Source organism: Trachypithecus francoisi, unplaced genomic scaffold, assembly GCF_009764315.1.
Source record: "Trachypithecus francoisi isolate TF-2019V2 unplaced genomic scaffold, Tfra_2.0 Lachesis_group6, whole genome shotgun sequence".
NCBI classification, from domain to species: Eukaryota; Metazoa; Chordata; class Mammalia; order Primates; family Cercopithecidae; genus Trachypithecus; species Trachypithecus francoisi.
The window spans coordinates 119,567,879-119,589,737 of record NW_022681471.1 but is presented as its reverse complement, the minus strand read 5'-3'; the positions used below and the strand labels follow the sequence as shown (position 1 = coordinate 119,589,737).

The following is a 21,859-nucleotide window of genomic DNA, read 5'->3' as shown; positions in this document are numbered from 1 at the left end:
CTTGAATTCTCTACCAAGTGATAGTTATCAAGTGTGCTGTAAGGAGAAATGTTGTTTTGATAGGACTATAAAAGACCTGCATGCAAGGTCTCCATTCCTACGAATCAAAGATGTCACATAGGTTGTTGTAGGTAGCCACTCACCCATCTTGTACCCACGATAAACGTTGTTAATCAATCACAGAACATTTTCCTTCTGAGCATGGACTCAGTCACAGAACTTCACAACACAGTTTATTTAGGCAGCTAATATGAATGGATCAGAGTTGACATGCAAATTTAAACCTACTTGCCATGCTGGGGAATAATAATCTAAATGCTACCATGGATTAATCCAGACTTGGCCGGGTGCGGTGGCTCAAGCCTGTAATCCCAGCACTTTGGGAGGCCGAGACGGGCAGATCACGAGGTCAGGAGCTTGAGACCATCCTGGCTAACATGGTAAAACCCCGTCTCTACTAAAAAATACAAAAAACTAGCCGGGCGAGGTGGCGGACGCCTGTAGTCCCAGCTACTCGGGAGGCTGAGGCAGGAGAATGGCGTAAACCTGGGAGGCGGAGCTTGCAGTGAGCTGAGATCCGGCCACTGCACTCCAGCCCGGGAGACAGAGCGAGACTTGTCTCAAAAAAAAATAAAATAAAATCCAGACCATTCGCTGTTGGGGTGATCAGACCCAACACCAGATTGTGGGGGAGACGAAGTCTGGCAGACTCAAAGGAATGAGAAAAGACAGTTTGAGAGAGAAAGTGGGACCAGGGGGCCATCGCAAAGTATGGAGGCTGCGAAGGCCCCGAGCTCTGGAAGCCCAGACTATTTATTGACGATCAAAGAAACAGATGATGAGAATGTGGGGTTGAAAGGGAGCATTGCATTAAGCACATGATTTACATACAGCTGTGATGGTTTAGCATATGCTCTGCTACTTGAGATAATGGAGACCAGGTTCTTTTAACTCAAGATACAATCGATCCTGGGAGAGCAAGGAGCAAGGAGCCAGGAAGTCTAGACACGTTCCAGAGGCCATGAGCGGTTTTATGCTCTGAGTCCTGGATTCTATCCAAGCACGAGGGGTTTTATGCCCTGGGCTTAGATTATGGTGCGTCAGGGTAGCCTTCCACCCTTTAGCACAGAGCTTGGTGTTCCGAAGGCCACAAGGGGTTTTAGACCCTGGACCCCAGACATGTTCCAAGACTCTTTTACATTATGTCAGACATACAAGTCCTGCATCAGCTTCTCCCAACACTCAGCTTTTCTCCCAACAATTCCTGATGTGTGTACAGTCTTTGGAGTTGAACAGGAAAGTTTGGATAGTCATAGAATTGACTTAATGGACTGTGCTTTGTGATTGTAACAATAGCTTACATTGAAGGAAACTGTGTGTAATTCTTTAGGACACTTATTTCCCACTTAGCTCACAACCTCATCTTTATGAGGATTCAGGGTTTCTTTTGGCACTGAAAATCAAGAAAAACTGTAGTTCTCGAAATCAATCAAACAAGCAAACAAAACTCTGGCTTTTATTTTATGAACACTGGGCTGGGTGCAGTGGCTCACACCTGTAATCCTAGCACTTTGGGAGGCTGAGGTGGATTACCTGAGGTCAGGAGTTCAAGACCAGCCTGGCCAGCATGGTAAAACCCCATCTCTACTAAAAGAAAAAAAAAAATTAGCCAGGCATGGTGGCGTGTGCCTGTAGTCCCAGCTACTCAGGTGGCTGAGGCCCGACAATCCCTCGAACCCAGGAGGAGGAGGTTGCAGTGAGCCACGATGACACCACTGCACTCCAGCCTGGGTAACAGAGCAAGACTGTCTCAAATACACACACACACACACACACACACAGACACACACACACACACACACACATATTATCAACACTGGTAAACCTTAAAATGATGGTCATTCTCTCTTGCTATGGGCATTCAGAAGCTTAGAGTCAAATCTCTGGCCCACCTTTAACAAGAACGTTTTCCTCTGTGCTAAGAAGGAAAAAGTTCAGGCTTGGTGACTTGTTTATTTTATCATTGGCTTCATTACTCTCTTTTCTTTAAACTTCCCTTCCCTTGGTTCCTTCAGCTTTTTATCCAGTATTGTCTTTAATTTTGTAAACTGCCTCAAATCATTTGTAGAAGAAGATAAGCTGTTGCTAACTACATAAAAATGAACACAGTAACTTAAACCATATTTGGTCCCAATTTTTGTTTCTGTTTTCAGGCAAGAAATGTCTTACATTTGAAACATTTTCTATAAATGAGGCAGAATTCTCAGGGTCAGGGTGAACTGAATAAAAATGTTTTGTTGAAAAATTGTTCTTTTCTCTGTGCTCCTTCTAGCTCAACTTTGTGAATGTTCCCACTGTCTTTAAGGCAGAAATAGAACAGAAGGTGGGAAAAGAAGGGAACTAATATGTGATTCTAAAATCTTTACTGTTTAAAAAAATGAAAGTAAAATCTCTATTGCTGGCAGATGAAGAATTATATGTAGCAAATCTTGCTGCTATGAGGGGAAAAAAAGTGTAGCTGTATACACAAGTAAAAAGGGCGTACAAACAGTGAAGATTGTGTAAAAGACTGTAGTAAGTACTATAAATATGGCTTCCTGTGTTTGCTGCCCAGAAATATCCTACTAATCAGATCAAGAAAGCCTGGCTATGAAAAAATATGGCATCCTGGCCAGGTGCGGTGGCTCATGTCTGTAATTCCAGTACTTTGGGAGGCCCAGGCAGGTGGATCACCTGAGGTCAGGTGTTCAAGACCAGCCTGACCAACGAGATGAAACCCCATCTCTACTAAAAATACAAAAAATTAGCTGGGCATGGTGTTGCATGCCTGTAATCCCAGCTACTCAGGAGGCTGAGGCAGGAGAATCACTTGAACCTGGGAGGTGGAGGTTGCAGTGAGCTGAGATCAGCCATTGCATACCAGCCTGTGCAACAAGAGTGAAACTCTGTCTCAAAAAAAAAAAACAAAAGAAAAAAAGAAAAACATGGCATCCTAAATGACCACCGTGCTTAATGACATATCAGATTTACATTCTAGTTCAAGCTTATCTCAGCTTGAACCAGAGTACCTAGCAGTTCATAGGCTAGCACTTAAGTAGCACTGCCTTCTATCATTTATAGTTAATTCCTGCCATATAACTAAGCAGTCACTGAACAGATAAAGGAATTAATGAATCATAAAATTATTCATTTAACGATATTTAAAGGGCATTTTCTGATGCCCCAGGTACTGTGTTAACTGCCAGGAGTACAAAGTGGAACAAATTGGTCAGAGTCCCTGCTCTTAGGGAATTTACATTATAGTAAACAACCAACCAACCAACAAATAATCAAATAATTTTGAATACTGAGAAACACTATGAAGAAAATAAAATAGGTAATAGAGATGGAGAGGTGAAGCTGTTACTCAAAGTGTCTTTTTTTTTTTTTTTTTTTTTTTTTTGAGACGAAGTCTTGCTCTGTCGCTCAGGCTGGAGTGCAATGGCATGATCTCGGCTCACTGCCACCTCTGCCTCCTGGGTTCAAGTGATTCTCCTGCCTCATCTTCCTGAGTAGCTGGGATTACAGGCACCCACCACCATGCCCAGCTAATTTTTGTATTTTTAGTAGAGATGGTGTTTCGCCATGTTGGCCATGCCAGTCTCAAACTCCTGACCTCAGGTGATCTACCCACTTTGGTCTCCCAAAGTGCTGGGATTACAGGCGTGAGCCACCGTGCTCAGCCTCAGAGTGTCTTATAGAACCTCAGAATTGCATCTCCTGGCAGCGTGCTTGAAATCTAGAATCTCAAGTCACATCGCAGAGCCACTGCATCAGAGTCTACATTGTAACATGATCTTTGGGTGATCTCTGGGCACAGTGCAGATTGAGAGGCTCTGGATACAACTTCAGATATAGTTGTCAGGAAAAACATATCTAAAGAGGTGACATTTTAGCTAAGTACTGAATAATGAGAAAACTGCAGCCATGTAAAGATCTGAGTAAAGAGTGGTCCAAACAATGGGAACAACAAAAGAAAATGTTCAGAGACAGGAATGAACATGGGAAGACCAGTATGGGTGGATCAGAGTGAGAAAGGGACCTGGAACTCTCTACTCTCTGACATATATCAAAAACCCTGTGGTGAGAAATTTTTTTTTTTTTTTTTTTTTTGAGACAGAGTTTCACTCTTGTTGCCCAGGCTGGAATGCAATGGCACAATCTCGGCTCACTGCAACCTCTGCCTCCTGGGTTCAAGCGATTCTCCTGCCTCAGCCTCCCAAGTAGCTGGGATTACAGGCATGTGCCACCATGCCTGGCTAATCTTCTATTTTTCATAGAGATGGGGTTTCTCCAGCTTGGTCAGGCTGTTCTCAAACTCCCGACCTCAGGTGATCCACCCGCCTCAGCCTCCCAAAGTGCTGGGATTACAGGTGTGAGCCACCGCACCCGACCATGAGAATTGTTGATTTTGAGTGACTGCACAAAAGTTCTACATGCAAGACCTCTATTTCTACAAAGCAGAGGTACCAGGTAGGTTATTGCATGCAACCACTTACCTATCCTACACCCACAGCATTGTTAACTGAGTACAGAACTTTTTCTTTCTGAGCCTGGACAAAGACCCCAAACTTCTCAACATAGTTGTTCAGGCAGCTACTACAAATAGTTCAGAGTTAACATGTGAGTTGAAACCTGTTTGCCATCCTGAGGAAAGATGATCTAAATACTACCCTGGATTAAGCCAGACCATTGAGGGCTTGTGTATTCAAGTGAACAGAAATATGTTGATGGTTCATGGAATTTTTTTTTTTTTTTGAAACAGGATCTCAGTCTGTTGCCCAGGCTGTAGTGCAGTGGTGTGATCATGGCTCACTGCAGCCTCAGCCTCCCTAGGCTCAGGTGATTCTCTCACTTCAGCCTCCCGAGTAGCTGGGACTACAGGCATATACTACCACACTCAGCTAATTTTGTAGAGATGGGATTTCACCATGTTGTCCAGGCTGGTCTCTAACTCCTGGGCTCATGCAATCCTCCCACCTCAGCCTCCTAAAGTACTGGGATTACAGGTGTGATCTACTGTGCCTGGCCAATTCGTAGAATTGATTTAATGCACTGTGCTTTGTGATTGTGCCAATAGTTTCCATTGACGGGATTTGGGTGTCACTCCTTATGACACATAGATAGTTCCCACTAGGCTCACTACATCATCTTTATGAGGAAACTGTATTTCTCTCAGGACTAAAATTCAAGAAAAACTGCTTCTATAAAAACAAAACAGCCGGGCACGGTGGCTCACGCCTGTAATCCCAGCACTTTGGGAGACCGAGGCAGGTGGATCACCTGAGGCCAGGAGTTCGAGACTAGCCTGGCCAACATGGTGAAATCCCCGTGTCTACTAAAATGCAAAAATTAGCTGGGCATGGTGGCAGGTGCCTGTAATTCCAGCTACTCAGGAGGCTGAGGCAGGAGAATCGCTTGAACCCTGGAGGCAGAGGTTGCAGTGAGCTGAGATCGCGCCATTGCACTCCAGCCTGGGCGACAAGAGTGAAACTCCGTTTAAAAAAAAAAGAAGGCCGGGCGTGGTGGCTCAAGCCTGTAATCCCAGCACTTTGGGAGGCCGAGACGGGTGGATCACGAGGTCAGGAGATCGAGACCATCCTGGCTAACACGGTGAAACCCCGTCTCTACTAAAAAAATACAAAAAACTAGCCGGGCGAGGTGGCGGGCGCCTGTAGTCCCAGCTACTTGGGAGGCTGAGGCAGGAGAATGGCGTAAACTCAGGAGGTGGAGTTTGCAGTGAGCTGAGATCTGGCCACTGCACTCCAGCCTGGGCGACAGAGCGAGACTCTGCCTCAAAAAAAAAAAAAGAAAAAAGAAAAAAAGGCCGGGTGTGGTGGCTCACACCTGTAATCCCAGTACTTTGGGAGGCCGAGGCGGGTGGATCACCTGAGGTCGGGAGTTCAAGACCAGCGTGACCAACATGGAGAAACCCCATCTCTACTAAAAATACAAAATTAGCCGGGCATGGTGGTGCATGCCTGCAATCCCAGCTACTCAGGAGGCTGAGGCAGGAGAATCGCTTAAACCCGAGGGCCGGAGGTTGCAGTGAGCTGAGATCGCACCATTACACTCCACCCTGGGCAACAAGTGTGAAACTGTGTCTCAAAAAAAAAAAGAAAAAAAAGCCAGTTTTTATCTTATGAACAGTAAAAACCTCAAAATGATTGCTATTTCCTCTTTTCTATGGCTTAGCTAGGGTCAAATTTCTGGTCTAATTCTGACAACTGTCTGGATCTGATGGAGTGCAAACTTAAATGTTAATCTTATCATTGGCCACATCATTCTCCTTCCATTAAGCTCTCCTTTCCTTGGTTCCTTCCCCTATTTTTTAAATCTAGTAATGTCTATATTTTAGTAAGCTGCCTCAAATCATTTGTGGAAGACGGTGAGGCAGAACTACTTGTATAAAGATCACTCAGTAATTTATATAGGCTGTATTTGGACCAATTTCTGTGGATTCATTTTTCAGGCAAAAAATGACTGACAGTTGAAACATTTTATAAATGAAGCAGAGTTCTCAGGGTCAGGGTGAGCATAATGAAAGTGTTCTGTTGAAAGTTATTCTTTTCTCTGTGTTCTTTCTAGCCCAACATTTTGAATATTCTCACTGTCTTCAAGCCAGAAATGCAAGGGAGGGTGGGAAGAGAAGAAAAAAGAACTGTGTGATTATAAAATCTTTATTATTGGCATATGAAGCAATATAAGTAGCAAATTTTACTTCTACAAAGGGGGCAAATTATATCTTTCTATACATGTGGAAGAGTAGATATTCAGTTAAGATTTATTGATAATTTACTGTGTAAAGAAATGTACTAAATACTATAAAAGTGACTTCCTATGTTTACTACCCCAAAATATTCCTACTAATGGGGTCAAGAAGACCTGAGATTACCAACTCCTTTTCCACCTATTAACCTTTTGCCACATCTTCCCCAATTTTCTCATCCAAACCCAAGTTGGGGGCAACTTCAGACTGTAAGCTCCTTGAGGTTTGTCTTATTTGTCAGGGGAGCTTGTACTCGATAAATGAAATTTGCATGAATGAGGCAGAGATGTATGTACACAGGGGAAGAAAGCTGGTTATAGCTTCTTCACATTTTGCACGTGGACCCAGAGTTGTAAATGGAGGGAAGAAGGATAGCAGAGGAATCTCAAAGCACAAAGCGGGGGTGATGTCTTCACGGGCCCTCAGCAGCAACGGGTCACTGGGTGCCTAGGAAAGGCCATCTGGAGGAGACATCAGGCAGTAGAGGAATTCTGTTTTTTCCACTCATCTGCCTAGCATTTAAGGTCGGCTAAGAGGCTAGAAGGAACACATCCACGGTTCTGCTTTAGAGGATATGAAAATTGGGCTGGGGCCGGGCGCGGTGGCTCAAGCCTGTAATCCCAGCACTTTGGGAGGCCGAGACGGGTGGATCACGAGGTCAGGAGATCGAGACCATACTGGCTAACACGGTGAAACCCCGTCTCTACTAAAAATACAAAAAACTAGCCGGGCGTGGTGGCAGCGCCTGTAGTCCCAGCTACTCAGGAGGCTGAGGCAGGAGAATGGCGTGAACCCGGGAGGTGGAGCTTGCAGTGAGCTGAGATCCGGCCACTGCACTCCAGCCCGGCGACAGAGCGAGACTCCGTCTCAAAAAAAAAAAAAAAAAAAAAGAAAAGAAAATTGGGCTGGAAGGAACACGGGTCCACAGTTCGAGTTCAGAGGATATAAAAACTGGCTTAAAGAAACTCGGGTAAATTAGACATGAAAACTAGCGGGAAAGGACATGTGCATTGTTTGTTTCCCTACTGAGTCACCTGTTCCCAGCACATAAAGTCGTGGTGTTTGGAGATGGGAGGAACCGAGGGAAAGTCACTTTTTAGATAAGGCTCTAAAGCCTCAGGTCTAGTTTCGATCCACAAATGCGGCCAGCGGCTAGCAGGAGGAGGGAGGAGTGGTCCCGCGGGGGGATTCGGGGGCGGGGCCAGAGCGGGGCTCAGAGGCGTGGCCCAGGCTAGAGGGACGAGCCCAGGCGGAGCTTAGAGGCGTGGTCAGGAGGGAGCAGGGGTGGATGGGGCCGTGGCCCGGGCGAGAGGGGCGTGGCTGTAGCTAAAGGGGTGCGGCCAGGGTGGAGGGCAGAGACTGGCACGGTTTGGGCGGGCGTGACCAGGGCGGTACGTGCGGATGTAGTGGGGCGTGGATCTGCCAGGTGGGGGCGTGGCCTCGGTTGAGGGGCGCGGCCCTAGTATGTGGGGCGTAACAGGGCACGAGGGGGCGTAGCTCTGATCGGCTGGCGTGCAAGCTGCGGATCCCCGGAGACTAGCGAGCGGCTAGGTTCGTGATCTGGAGAGACGCTCAGGTAAGGACGGGTGGCCGAGAGGAGTGGGGCGACAAGGGGCAGGCCGATCCAGACAGGGCCGAGATTCTTCCCACGACTCCCTGCCCCACCGAGTTTCGGAGCTAGGAGAGCTGTTGATCCTGCGAGTACTGTCTGGGTCCCGGCAGGGCGCCCCGGAGTACTGGGGCCTAATGGGGTATCGAACTCCCCCACCCTAGCCCTCTTCCTCCACTATGGGAGTTACCAAACGACTGTCATCCTTTAAGGTTCTTTGCACAGGACGCGATAATAGCTGTTCTAGAGAAAAGGGGGTGGGCGAGGGCAGTTCCTTGGTAGGTAGCGTTGCCAAGGTTGGTTGAATCCAAATAACTCTAGAAAGTCCAGCATGCTGTGAATAGCTAGAGACGGGGGTAAGGGCAACAAATCTGAGGTTGCGGTTCCAGAAACCGAGGCGCAGTAAACTGGGACTCCCTCAGATCTGCATTGTAGCCGCACTGCCCACTATGCTAGGGGCTGTGGAGAGACGCAGCCACCCACCCCCAAGATAGGGGATCAGCATCACAATTGTGCCATGCGGGCAAATCTGAGTCTTCTTCGCTCTGCAGTTCCTTCTGGCCTTTTTGTTTTGTGCTCAGCCCTAAAGCTGAAGGAGAGGAACCTGCAAATACAAACCGTGTTGGTTTTCGTGATTCTTGTGGCATTCAATGTTAAATGCTTCTGCCCTGAGGCTTGTGGCAATTGGTTAATATTGGTGTCAGTGCCCTTCCCTCAGGTGTATTTTCACTGAGAGAGTTTGAGAGACATGGGGAGTTGATGATATGTACACTTTAGTTTGAAAAGAATTTGTTCTCTCTTAACCAGTGAAAACCGCATTGCTTTCTGCTTCCCATTCTTCCTTTACTGATAATCTGGCCATCACTCTGCTGTTTAAAAGTCTTGCTGGAGTATGGAGACAAGTAGCCCTATTTCTGTGGTGAGAGAAGCTACCCCAGAGCATACCCTTGAATTGTCCCTGCACATCCCTCAGGAGTGGCCACTCTTCTTGGGTATGTTGGAAGTGGAAAACCATAAAGCTTTCTAGGAATAGTTTTTACTCAGGTACTTTTTTTTTTTTTTTAACCTCAGCACCAGGGTTGGAATTCACTGAAATGCCAAAAGCAGCAAGGGCACCGTTCTCTGTGCCTGTACACACCTGCCCTCTTCTCCCTGGAGCCAGGCAAAAAGCTACAACCACTCACAATTGGAACGCAGTAAAGGTTGAATGAATTGTGAGTGAATGAATGAATATGAATATTTGGGAAATTGGACGGAAAGGGGAAAATGCATTTCATCTCATTGGTGGCACTGGGCAATTATTAGAAACATATTTTGAAACCTTTGGCTACCACACATTGGAATCATGCTCCCAGGGAAGAAGTGGGTGAGAGGGGGAAGCTGAGCTTTCTCAGTCAAGATATTGCAACATAATCTCTAATTTGGGAATTGCAAAAAGGCTTGTTTCCTTTTGAAATCAAGAGGTGATCAAAGGAAGGGTCAATCTGTTGAGAATGAAGGAACTTTTTCCAATGTAATTGTAACCTTTAGTCAGAGTACATTTTTTTTTTTTCTGTTTTGCCTACATATGAATGGCTTAATCAGGCAGAGTTCAAGCTACTTGTCGTTTAATAAATACAAGATTTATGAATGATTCATTGAGGGCTTTCAGAATCTTTGTTTCCACACATTTCTAAGTCTGGAAAACAGCTAAGGGGCAGGTTAGCAAAATCCGAGGATATACATAAATCTTCAGTGATGGCAAAGAGCATATAACACAGAAAGCTCCCCTGTAGTCCATCGAGCCCAGGGACCCATCTTTATGGACAAACTTAGGTATGGACAGATTCTCCATGAAATACAGTAATGTATGGTATTAGTTGATTGTTACGTGCTGTGTTTGATGGTTAAACATTATTTTTGGTTTCACAAACTTGGGTTTTATGAATGCAGTGAGTAAGTTTAAATAACCAACTCTTAATAAACTATAACTTTTAATTTAACAGAGAGGATAGACCTTAGGCCTGAACAAAAATAACCTTATGTGTTGTTATAGGTATTGCAATCTAGTATTAGCTAAATTGAATTTCTGTTTACTTGGATTTTCCTGGAACCTCCTCACCTGGACCTTCCAAGCTCTGTTCCTTCCTTGATTGCCTTTGACTGTTTGTTCTCAGTCTCAGCATCCTTCATGGCTCCTTTTTGTGAGTCTCCCTTGATACACCTGTAACTGCTGGGAGTAGGGGATTCTCTTTCTATCTGTAGCTTCCTGACCGCTCCTGAGCACCAGAGCTCTGTTGCCAACTCTCTCCTAGACCTTTCCTCTCAGCTGTCCCATTGACACCTTAAATCCAATATGATTAGCGGGCTGGGCGCCGTGGCTCACGCCTGTACGCTTGTAATCCCAGCACTTCGGGAAGCTGAGGCGGGTGGATCGTTTGAGGCCAGGAGTTCAAGACCAGCCTGGACAACATGGCGAAACCTCATCTCTACCAAAAATACAAAAATTAGCTGGACGTGGTGGTACACCTGTGGTCCCAGCTACTTGGGAGGCTGAGGTGGGAGGATCACTTGAGTGTGGGAGGCAGAGGGTACAGTGAGCCAAGATCATGCCACTGTACTCTAGCGTGGGTAACAGAGACCCCATCTCCTTCTTCTTTTTCTTTTTTTTGAGACGGAGTTTTGCCCTGTCACCTAGCCTGGAGTACAGTGGCGCGATCTCGGCTCACTGCAACCTCTGCCTCCTGGGTTCAAGTGATTCTCCTGCCTCAGCCTCCCGAGTAGATGGGCTTATAGGCTTGCACCACCATGCACGGCTAATTTTTGTATTTTTAGTGGAGATGGGGTTTTGCTATGTTGGCCAGGCTGCTCTGGGACTCCTGCCATCAAGTAATCCACCCTCCTCGGCTCCTAAAGTGCTGGGATTACAGGTGTGAGTCTCTGCACCTGACCCGGAGACCTTGTCTCAAAAAAAAAAAAAAAAACCATCCAATTTGATTAGAGGTATGACCTGCCATCATCTTTCTCTTCCCTGTTTCTCATGACAGATTCTATTTTTTTTTTTTTTTTTTGAGTCAGTCTCGCTCTGTCGCCCAGGCTGGAATGCAGTGGCACTATCTCAGCTCACTGCAACCTCCACCTCCTGGGTTCAAGCAATTCTCTGCCTCAGTCTCCCGAGTACAGGCGCCTGCCACCACGCCCGGCTAATTTTTGTATTTTTAGTAGAAATGGGGTTTCACCATCTTGGCCAGGCTGATCTTGAACTCCTGACCTCTTGATCCACCTGCCTCGGCCTCCCAAAGTGCTGGGATTACAGATGTGAGCCACTGTGCCCAGCCCGACAAGTTATATTTTTCTGTACAGGGATTCATCCTCGTCCTACTGCCAGCATCACTCCAGCTATTAAATAAGGTCTTCCTTCAGTTCTTCCTTTTATTCTCCTTTAACTGAGTGACAGACCCTACATTTTAAAAATCACAATGGCTGTCTCTTGAATACCAAGCACCCTGTCCAACTCTACTGTCACTGCCCAGTTCGGTGCTTCATATTCTCTCACTCGGATTATTGGAGTTTCACTTCAAACTCCACATGCTTAAACCTGACCTACTTATTTCCCACCCAAAACCTGTTTCTCCCACTGTCTCCCCTATCTCAGTTTATGGTAACTTTATCTTTCCAGTTGTGTAGACCAAAAATCTTCCAGTAATCCTTAACTCCTTTCGTTCACATCTTATGGGCTGTATATTCAAGATATATCAAAAATCCAACCACTTCTTACCACGTCCACTGTGACATCTCTGGATTAGTTCAAGCCTTGGATTATCCCTAAAAGGTTTTCCTACTTCTTTCCTACTTCCTACTTCTTTCCTGTTCCTACCGGTCTCTACTCCCCAAGGCAATTTTCAATAAGACATGCTGTGATTTTTTTTTTTTTTTTTGAGGCAGAGTCTCGCTCTGTCACTCTGACGCCAGGCTGGAGTGCTCACTACAACCTCCACCTCCTGAGTTCAAGCGATTCTCCTGCCTCAGCCTCCCGAGTAGCTGGGATTACAGACATGCACCACCACACCTGGCTAACTTTTGTATTTTTAGTAGAGTCGTGATTTCACCATGTTGGCCAGGCTGGTTGCGAACTCCTGACCTCCAGTGATCCTCTTCTCCCACCTCGGCCTCCCAAAGTGCTGGAATTACAGGCATGAGGCACCACACCCTGCCTGAGTGATCTTTTAAAAATGTAAATTACTGTATGTAAATATAAAATGTTACTGCTCTGCTCAGAAACCTCCATTGTCTCCTCTTTTTACTTAGAGCAGTGGTTTTCAACCTGTGGTAGTCCTATTCCCCTTCCCCAGGGGACATCTGGCAATGTCTGTAGATATTTTTTTGTTGTAACAACTCTGATATAGGGTGGAACTGGCATCTATTGGATGTTAGCCAATACTGATGCTGCTAAACGCCCTACAATGCACATGACATTCCCCCACAACCAAGAGTCATCTAATCAAAACTGTCAATAGTGCCAAGACTGAGAAACCCTAACTTAGAGAAAGAGAACCCTTGCAGTAGCCCAGAAGTCTTCATCTGTCATCCATTACCTGTGAACCTCATCTCCTACTGCCTTCCTCCTAGTTCACTCTACTCCTGCCATATTGACCTCCTTACTATCCCTTGAATATGCCAGACATACGCCCACTTCAGGATCTTTGCCCAGGCAGTTCCCCACGCCTGAAATGTCCTTCCTTTAGATAGCCATGTAACTAATCCCCTACCTCCTCCAATCCTTTGCTCGAATTTTATCTTCTTAACGAGGCCTCCTGTGAGCAATATATTTAAAAATATAACACCCTCTCTCAAGTGGCACTCCAAATTCATCTTACCCTGCTCCACTTTTTACTGGACATATTCAAATTGTCTCTACAACTGACTTGTTTATTACATTTGTTGTTTATTACCTGTATCCCCTACTAAAATGTGAGCTCCACAAGGGTAAGAGCTTTGTTCTCTTCCCCAATGAACCTAGAACCATGTTTCATACTTAATAGATGTTCAATTGATATCTTAATGACAAAAAGAATAAAAGAGTGATGGATTGAATGAAGGATGGTTAAAGGAATCACCTCCTCCCTGACTTTCCTGGCTCTACTTGCTCCCATCCATCCTGTACTCCATTGTCGGAGTCATCAGAAACCATCACTGCTTTCTCCTATACCCATGGAATAATATCCAAAGCCTTCCAGTCTCTTGGAAGTTCATATTCCCCAAATTAATCTCAAATCCTCACCTAGCCCCACCTCCTACTGCATCCCCAGGGCATCTGCTTGGCCAGTGTGTTGACAAATATTAATAGCAGACTTGGAATGATGGGAAGTTCAGAAATACTCTTGGCTTTCTTTCAGAAAAACCAGTTTGAGGTTTGCGGGTTTTTGTTTTTGTTTTGTCTAAAGGAGAAAAAGAAAATCTTCAGAGTCAGGGTCCCCTGCAGTGAGATCAGCACCATTCTGGGGCACAGATAGAGGTTCAGACTTTTGGACCGCTGCAAGCAATCTACCACTGAGTGTGGAGGAGAATGACCGAGAGGGTGAAGGTGAGGGTGAAGTCTGGCCCTCTGTCCTAGAGAGTCCTGCCCCCTAGCCCTAGAGAGTCAGTCTGGATGTACAGGAGAAACTTCCTCTAGGCCAGACGTCATTGGCCTCCAGCCTTGGTGTTGTGCAGACAGTGTGATTACAGAATGCAGGGCAGTCCTCAAGGCATGACCATGGCCCTGGCCGTCAGCCCCAGCTTGCCATGCCTCAGTGCTTTCCGGATGGCTCTCTGTGGAGCAGAGTCAAGGGTCATTTCCCAGACTTCTCTGAGTGCCATGCTAATAGGCCTCAGACCCATCCCCCACCCCTAACAACCTCTTGTGCAGGGCCCTGTGCCTTGGCCTGGTGTGTGTTCACTCATCTGTTTGTACAGCTCTCCTGGCTGGCGGCCATGCCCTTGGCCTTGTCTTATCACAACCTTCCCTTTGAAGGCAGAGCCCACACATCCTTTCTGTTGACTTTGCATTGTACTTGCCATCATCCTCCCAAAAATTACTATGTCTCATTCTAACTCGATTGTGAGCAAGAAAGGAGGCCTTTTCCACTTGTTTGCCCATATTCCCCTGACACTGGAATTGTTTACTGAGTAAACCTAAGGTTCTGCCCATTTTGACTCTAATTGTTTTCTTCGGCCTTGGGGCCTACTCATCCCCTTCCACCTCCTCATCATCGGGGAAGGTTCCCCTGTCCATCCCTCTGCCTTTGCCTCCCTGTTAAATTATCTCTCTCCTACGATACATTTTTCAGATGCCACCCTTTCCTGAAACTTAGAGCCCCTGCACCATATATTCTCATTGCACTAAATCAAGGCCGCCATCGTGTCCAGCTTTGATTAAGAAATATTTGTTTATGGCCAGGCACGGTGGTTCACGCCTGTAATCCCAGCACTTTGGGGCGCCAAGGCGGGCAGATCACCTGAGGTCAGGAGTTCAAGACCAGCCTGGCCAACATGGTAAAACCCTGTCTCTACTAAAAATACAGAAATTAGCCGGGCATGGTGGCGGGCGCCTGTATTCCCAGCTACTCTGGAGGCTGAGGCAGAAGAATCACTTGAAGCTGGGAGGTGGTGGTTGCAGTGAGCTGAGATCACGCCACTGCACTCCAGCCTAGGTGACAGAGCGAGACTCTGTCTCAAGAAAAAGAAAAGAAAAGAAAAGAAATATCTGTTTAATTATGCTAAGTAAAATAAGCCAGTCACAGAAGGACAAATACTGTATGATCACACTTACGTGAGGTACCTAGAATAGGCAAATAAATACACAGAGACATAAAGTAAAAGAGAGATTGCCAGGGGATAAGGGGTAGAGGAGAAGTTCTTCTTTAGTGAGTACATAGTTTATGTTGGGGATGATGAAAAAGTTTTGGGTACAGATGGTGGTGATGGTTGCACAACATTATGAATGTATTTAATGCCACTGAATTTGTACATTTACAGCTGGTTAAAATGATAACTATTATGTATGCTTTATCACAATTTTTGAAAAGGTAACAAAAAAGAAGTCTTTGTTTAAATAGTTTTTCTTTGTAGATTGCAAGCTTGTGGGAATGGGGAAAGAGCATGATCTTTTCATCTTTACACAAGCACAGTGCTCGACATGAGATAATCGCTCAGTATTGCTTCAGTTCAGGACTGGAAATCAATGGAAAGGAAGCACAGTTAACGCGAGGTTTCCCTATATCTTTTAGAAGGTTTTGAAATTTCATTTTAATGTCAAATCAGTTTTATCAGAGGGAATCCTGATTAGTTGCAATTGTTTGTTTGGGGATATTTATTGGCTTTAAAAGAAAACAAAAAATGATATTAAAAGTCATCCAAAATGACTATTTTCTTAGCTTTCTGCATTTATACAATGGGTAGCATTTTAACAAAATCAATTTGAGTAATAATAACTTATATTTATATAACACTTAGCAGCTTTTTCAGAGAGCTTTCATAGCTTGCACCGTTTGAAGTCACAGAAAGCATCAACTTCTTGTTTTTTTGTTTTGTTTAATTTTTTTTTTTTTTTTTTTTTTTTTTTGAGGTGGAGTCTCGCTCTGTCACCCAGGCTGGAGTGCAGTGGCATGATCTCAGCTCACTGCAGCCTACACCTCCCGGATTCAAGTGATTCTCCTGCCTCAGCCTCCTGAGTAGCTGGGACTACAGGCATGTGCCACCATGCCTGGCTAATCTTCTGTTTTTCATAGAGACAGGGTTTCTCCAGGTTGGCCAGGATGGTCTCGATCTCCTGACCTTACGATCCACCTGCCTCAGCCTCCCAAAGTGCTGGGATTACAGGCGTGAGCCACCACACCCGGCTGAATTTCTTGTATAGTGTAACTGAGCAAATATTTTTCCTGCTCCTTGGGTTCTAGATTCTTGCATAAATTTAAGGGTGTACTTTAAGCGTTAATCTTAACCATTTCAGTTCATATTATTGTAACCGCTCAAAGGATTCTTCCTACCTGCTGCACAAAGACAGACCATGGCATTGCAACCGCTGCCTGGACAGAATCCATTTACCAAGACGGGGGAATTGCAATGGAGAAAGAGTAATTCACACAGAGCCGACTGTGTGGGAGACCGGAGTTTTATTATTACTCAAATCAGTCTCCACGAGCATCCAGGGAGCAGAGTTTTTAAAGATAATTTTGCGAGTAAGGGCTTGAGAAGTGGGGAAGGCTGATTGCTCAGGTTTTCCTGCTGTCTTTTGTTCCTGGGTGGGATGGCAGAACTGATTGAGCCAGATTACGGGTCTGGGTGGTGTCAGCTGATCCATGGAGTGCAGGGTCTGCAAAATATCTCAAGCGTTGATCTTAGGTTTTACAATAGTGATGTTATCCCAAGGAGCAATTTGGGGAGGTTCAAACTCTTGGAGCAGAGGCTGCACAATCCCTAAACTGTAATTTCTAACCACTAGCTAAGTTGTTAGTCCTGCAAAGGCAGACTCGTCCCCAGACAACAAGGGGGTCTTTTTGGGAAAGGGCTGCTATCAATTTTGTTTCAGAGTCAAGCCATGAACTGAATTCCTTCCCAAAGTTAGTTCGGCCTACATCCAGGAATGAACAAGGACAGCTTAAAGGTTAGAAGCAAGATGGAGTTGATTAGGTCTGATTTTATTCACTGTCATAATTTCCTCAGTTATAATTTTGCAAAGGCGGTTTCAGCATCGTAGTAAAGAAAGAGTTTAGGTAGACACGGGGCCGGCCACACCATGCAGGAGATGGAATTAGTAGTGAAATAATCTCCACCAAAGCTCATAGGTTAGGAGTTTTTCAAAGGCAGTTTAGGGGAATGGGTGGAGGTGGCTAGGCTTGCTGCTGATTGTTTGAGGAGGAGATGAAATCAGTGTCCTTTGATTTCAGAAATACAATGAGGGATAAATTGATAGGATGTCTGGGAATTTGCTTCAAAATAAGCTGGGGAGGAAAAATAGCAGGGGGGTTAGGAGAAGTATAAATAAAACTTGATTGGCCATGAACAGATGGTTGAAATGGAATATTGGGTACGTAGGTGGTTTTATTATAGTGTTCTTACTATACTAGTATAAAATTGAAGTTTTCCATAATAAAGTTTTTCTTTGTTAAGAAAAACAAAGCAGAGTGAGAGTCTAAATTGAAGTTGCCAATGGCCTATTGTTCTTTAAGTTTGCTCCGTTAATTCAGTTAAGGAAGTTATTTGAAAACAGGGTGCTAATGCGCGTCTTTGTTTTCTGGGGTATAGTGTCTCACCCGGAGAAGATTAATGACTGGAACACACACATGGAGTTAAGGAGAGGAAAGTTTAATAGGCAGAAGAAAGGAGAGAGGAGAGCAACTCTCTCTCTTGTGAGAGAGGCGTCCAAAAAAGGGACAAGTGGCAGACTGCAGCAGATTTTATAGGCAGGCGAGAGGAGGCGGTGTCTGATTTACATGGGGGCCACAGGTTGGTTCGAACAGATGTGACATTTACATAGCATGTGGGAAGGCTGATCGTCCCACCCTAATCTTATTTTGCAAAAGGGCTTTCTACTTGGCCAGTGCCATCTTGTCTGCTCCTTACTGTACACTTGGCTGGCAAAGAGAAGATGGAGCCACCATTTTGAGCATGCCTAGTCCTAGGTAGTATTTTTCTATTGGCACAACTGCCAGCATTCGCCTGTGCAAGCTTCCAGCTTGCTTGTCTATGTCTGCAGCTCGATTTTACAGGCTTCTCTTTGTTAGAAAAGAAAATTATTTGGGGGCTGCTTTTTATTAAAAGGAAAACCTTACTGAGGACTCCCATACCCTCACTATCTGCCTAAGTAATTTCTTCTTAACTCCTATATCACTATTATTTAGCTCAAGGCACTATCAAGATAATCCCTTGAAAGTTTATTACCAGTCCATGTTTTAAATCCTGAGTCAAACATTTGCATCTCTTAAATAAGGTACATTTTGACATACATGCTCCCTTCAAAAATGTATATACACAAATACACACACAAAACTATAACCTGGCCAGATGCAGTAGCTCACACCTGTAATCCCAGCACTTTGCGAGGCCCTTAAGCAGGAGGATTGCTTGAATCCAGGAGTTCGAGACCAACCCAGGTAATATAGTGAGACCCGCCCCCCCATCTCTAAAAAAAATAAAATTAACCAGGGATAGCCAGACTCAGTGGCTCACAGCTGTAATCCCAGCACTTTGGGAGGCTGAGGTTGGAGGATCACTTGAGGTCAGGAGTTCAAGACCAGCCTGGCCAACATGGTGAAACCCTGTCTCTATGAAAAATACAAAAAAGAGCATCTGCACAGGCTGGAGGGAAAGAAAGGAGTTGAAAGAACTGAGGCCGGGCGCGGTGGCTCAAGCCTGTAATCCCAGCACTTTGGGAGGCCGAGACGGGCGGATCACGAGGTCAGGAGATCGAGACCATCCTGGCTAACACTGTGAAACCCCGTCTCTACTAAAAAAATACAAAAAACTAGCCGGGCGAGGTGGCGGGCGCCTGTAGTCCCAGCTACTCGGGAGGCTGAGGCAGGAGAATGGCGTGCACCCGGGAGGCGGAGCTTGCAGTGAGCTGAGATCCGGCCACTGCACTCCAGCCCTGGCGACAGAGCGAGACTCCGTCTCAAAAAAAAAAAAAAAAAAAAAAAATGAAAGAACTGAAGCCCACGTAGCTGGTGGGCAGGCAGGAATGCAAATAGATGTGAGGCCGAGATCTTAGCAGGGCCAGAGCACATGGCCTTGCAGCCACACCACAGTCATGGTTGCACAGATGGTGTCCTGAACAGCTGTTTGAATGTGTCTTAAGTACTCAGACTAAACACTTCTAAATCTGTAGTGGAATGAATGTGTAACCAAGAAAAATTGATTTTTTTTTTCAAAATTTCAGAATGGAATAGGGATAGTTTTCAGGGAAAATGGATGAAGCAGTATTGTGGTGGGGAAAGTGTTCAAAGTTAATATTACCATAATTTCAGGACACCATAGTGAATACCTTGGAAAGCATCATCTTCTGAGACTTTGACTGTGACCATGTGAAAGGTGGAGAGAGAATTTAGGATTAACTTTGTCTGTTTTCCCATGTTCAGGGACCATTGTGTTACACCAAAAATTGGCAAAGAGTCATAGATTATATTTAAGCTCAGATTTCAAAACTGCCCATGACTATTTTGGCAGGATGTATCGTGGGTTTTGTTTTGTTTTTGTAAGCAATCTAGATACAGATGTTTGTTTTTAGTCCAACAGCCTGGAGGGAGCTTTAATGTTGGAGTTCTTCGTACATGTAAATACCATGCTGGATAATTAACTGGGATTTCCTGGAGCAATGTTTTGTTTTTTTTTTATTTTAAGAAACTGTACTGTAAACAGTTTTTTCATTCTTGTGGCTAAAGAGAAGCTTTTCTCTGGACTTCTAATATTTGCCAACCCTGAGGGAAACGCAAAGCATGTGAGTCAGTCCTCAGGACCCTCCCTGCCCTCCACTGAGGGGACCAATGAGTTTGAGGAACAAGAGTGGATAAACCGTTAACTCTCATCCACCCTCCCTCCCTCCCCCTCAGGGTGTGTACTCCTAGTCTGAATATTGTCCTACTTAGAGGTTTCTCCATGATCTTAAGTCTCTGTTGTTTACAGCTTTCCCTCCTCTGCCTTCATCCCTCTAGGTTATTAGGTTCCTGCAACTTAGCTGGGAACTGATCAAGATTTCAAGCTAAGATGGTGGTGATGAACAGCCTAAGGGTCATTCTTCAAGCATCTCCAGGCAAATTGCTGTGGAGAAAGTTCCAGATTCCGAGATTCATGCCAACGAGGCCCTGCAGCCTCTACACTTGTACTTACAAAACCCGGAACCGAGCCTGTGAGTACACCACTTCCTTAAAGAGAACAAAAAGGGCTGCAGCCTGAGTGACAGAGCGAAATCTCATCTCTTAGAGAAAAAGAAAAGAGGGAGCAAGTGTGCAAGAGCAAAAATACTTGTCTTTATAATAATCACACATGTTAAACATTTGTAGCTATGCTGTCTTTGGCTTTCCAGTGTAGGATTATATGCCTTATGAACTGTGAGAATAGCTGTTTCTCTACTGATTCATGAAAGTAAATGTAGAATGTTCTTTCTTGACTAATTTTAGCATGTTAAAATGATGTCATGCAGAAACTGGACAAGAGACAGATCCCAGTGTTTAATACTTTGGAACCTGTTGTTTATTATTTCTTGGTAGCAATTGTCTTTTTTTTTTTTTTCTTTTAAACAAAGGTTGATCCACAAACCACAAATTATTTCTGGGAACCTTACGTTTCTGGAAGTTGCATGTAAATGTTTGTAAGCAGTTTACTAGCTTCAACGTTCTGGAATATTCTGTCCTGAGTTAGGAATTGCAAAGTTAATTCTAGCTGTTCAGTTTGCAAGTGTGTGCTCTGCTGTAAGGATGGAAGATTGAGTGAGGCAGGAAATAGTCTTCCTCACACCTCTCTCATCTCGTTCCCCTTCTGGAAATACAAGGCATTGTCCATGTCCGGATGTGGCAGGGATTCTCCACTGCGGCATGATGGACGCTGAGGATGGATCATTGTGTGTTGTGGGAGGTTGTCCTGTGTCCTGGAGGGTCTTTACAGCATTCCTGGCCTCTGCCTACTAGTTGCTAGTAGCACCCTCATGAAGCTATAACAACCAAAACTGTCTGCAGATTGCCAAACATGCTCTGCATGACTGCTCTAGAGAGGGCAGTTGAGAGGATGGGAAAGGAAAATGTGTGTATTTGTGGACAGATAACTTTGAGTTAATGGAGCTATGTAAGTATTATCAATAAGGAGGAATTTTTCATGTTTTCCGTTACTTAAAAAACACGGGGGCCGGGCGCGGTGGCTCAAGCCTGTAATCCCAGCACTTTGGGAGGCCGAGACGGGCGGATCACGAGGTCAGGAGATCGAGACCATCCTGGCTAACACGGTGAAACCCCGTCTCTACTAAAAAATACAAAAAACTAGCCGGGCGAGGTGGCGGGCGCCTGTAGTCCCAGCTGCTCGGGAGGCTGAGGCAGGAGAATGGTGTGAACCCGGGAGGCAGAGCTTGCAGTGAGCTGAGATCCGGCCACTGCACTCCAGCCTGGGCGACAGAGCGATACTCCGTCTTAAAAAAAAAAAAAAAAAAAACACGGGCACAGAGTTTTCAAATGTTGGGTTGCACTGAGGTCTAGGTTTCTCCACTTTCATGTTTATTTTCTTTGACCCCTTATGCACATAATAAAAAGACTGGGTAAGAATGGAATGCTTGTAAATTAGTAATGCTAATCTAGCTACATCCAAGGGCTTGAAACTGCTCCACAAATATATTTTCACTGTAAGTTTATTTTGTTTCCTTCAACATTGACTGTGTTCTTTTTCAAATAAACGGGCCAGAGGCATAATAAATTTCTGGTTGCTAGGTGTGGTTTCCTACAAAT

The 21,859-nt window shown here is 45.0% G+C and overlaps 1 protein-coding gene across 4 annotated transcripts in view; it reads left to right on the top strand.

Moving 5' to 3' along the window:
• CA5B (carbonic anhydrase 5B) overlaps window positions 1–21,859 on the top strand; it is a 65,501-nt gene that overhangs the window by 11,005 nt on the left and 32,637 nt on the right. Inside the window, exons 1-3 of one of the 4 annotated variants that reach the window (XM_033200910.1) lie at window positions 8,223–8,384; window positions 9,489–9,631; window positions 20,084–20,277. In XM_033200910.1, coding sequence (XP_033056801.1) covers window positions 20,136–20,277 — 142 coding nt within the window. In that variant the 5' untranslated portion in view covers window positions 8,223–8,384; window positions 9,489–9,631; window positions 20,084–20,135. Of the gene's footprint in view, window positions 1–8,222; window positions 8,385–9,289; window positions 9,410–9,488; window positions 9,632–20,083; window positions 20,278–21,859 lie in introns of those variants that run through there. The other 3 variants (XM_033200908.1, XM_033200911.1, XM_033200909.1) reach the window with 3 other exon arrangements.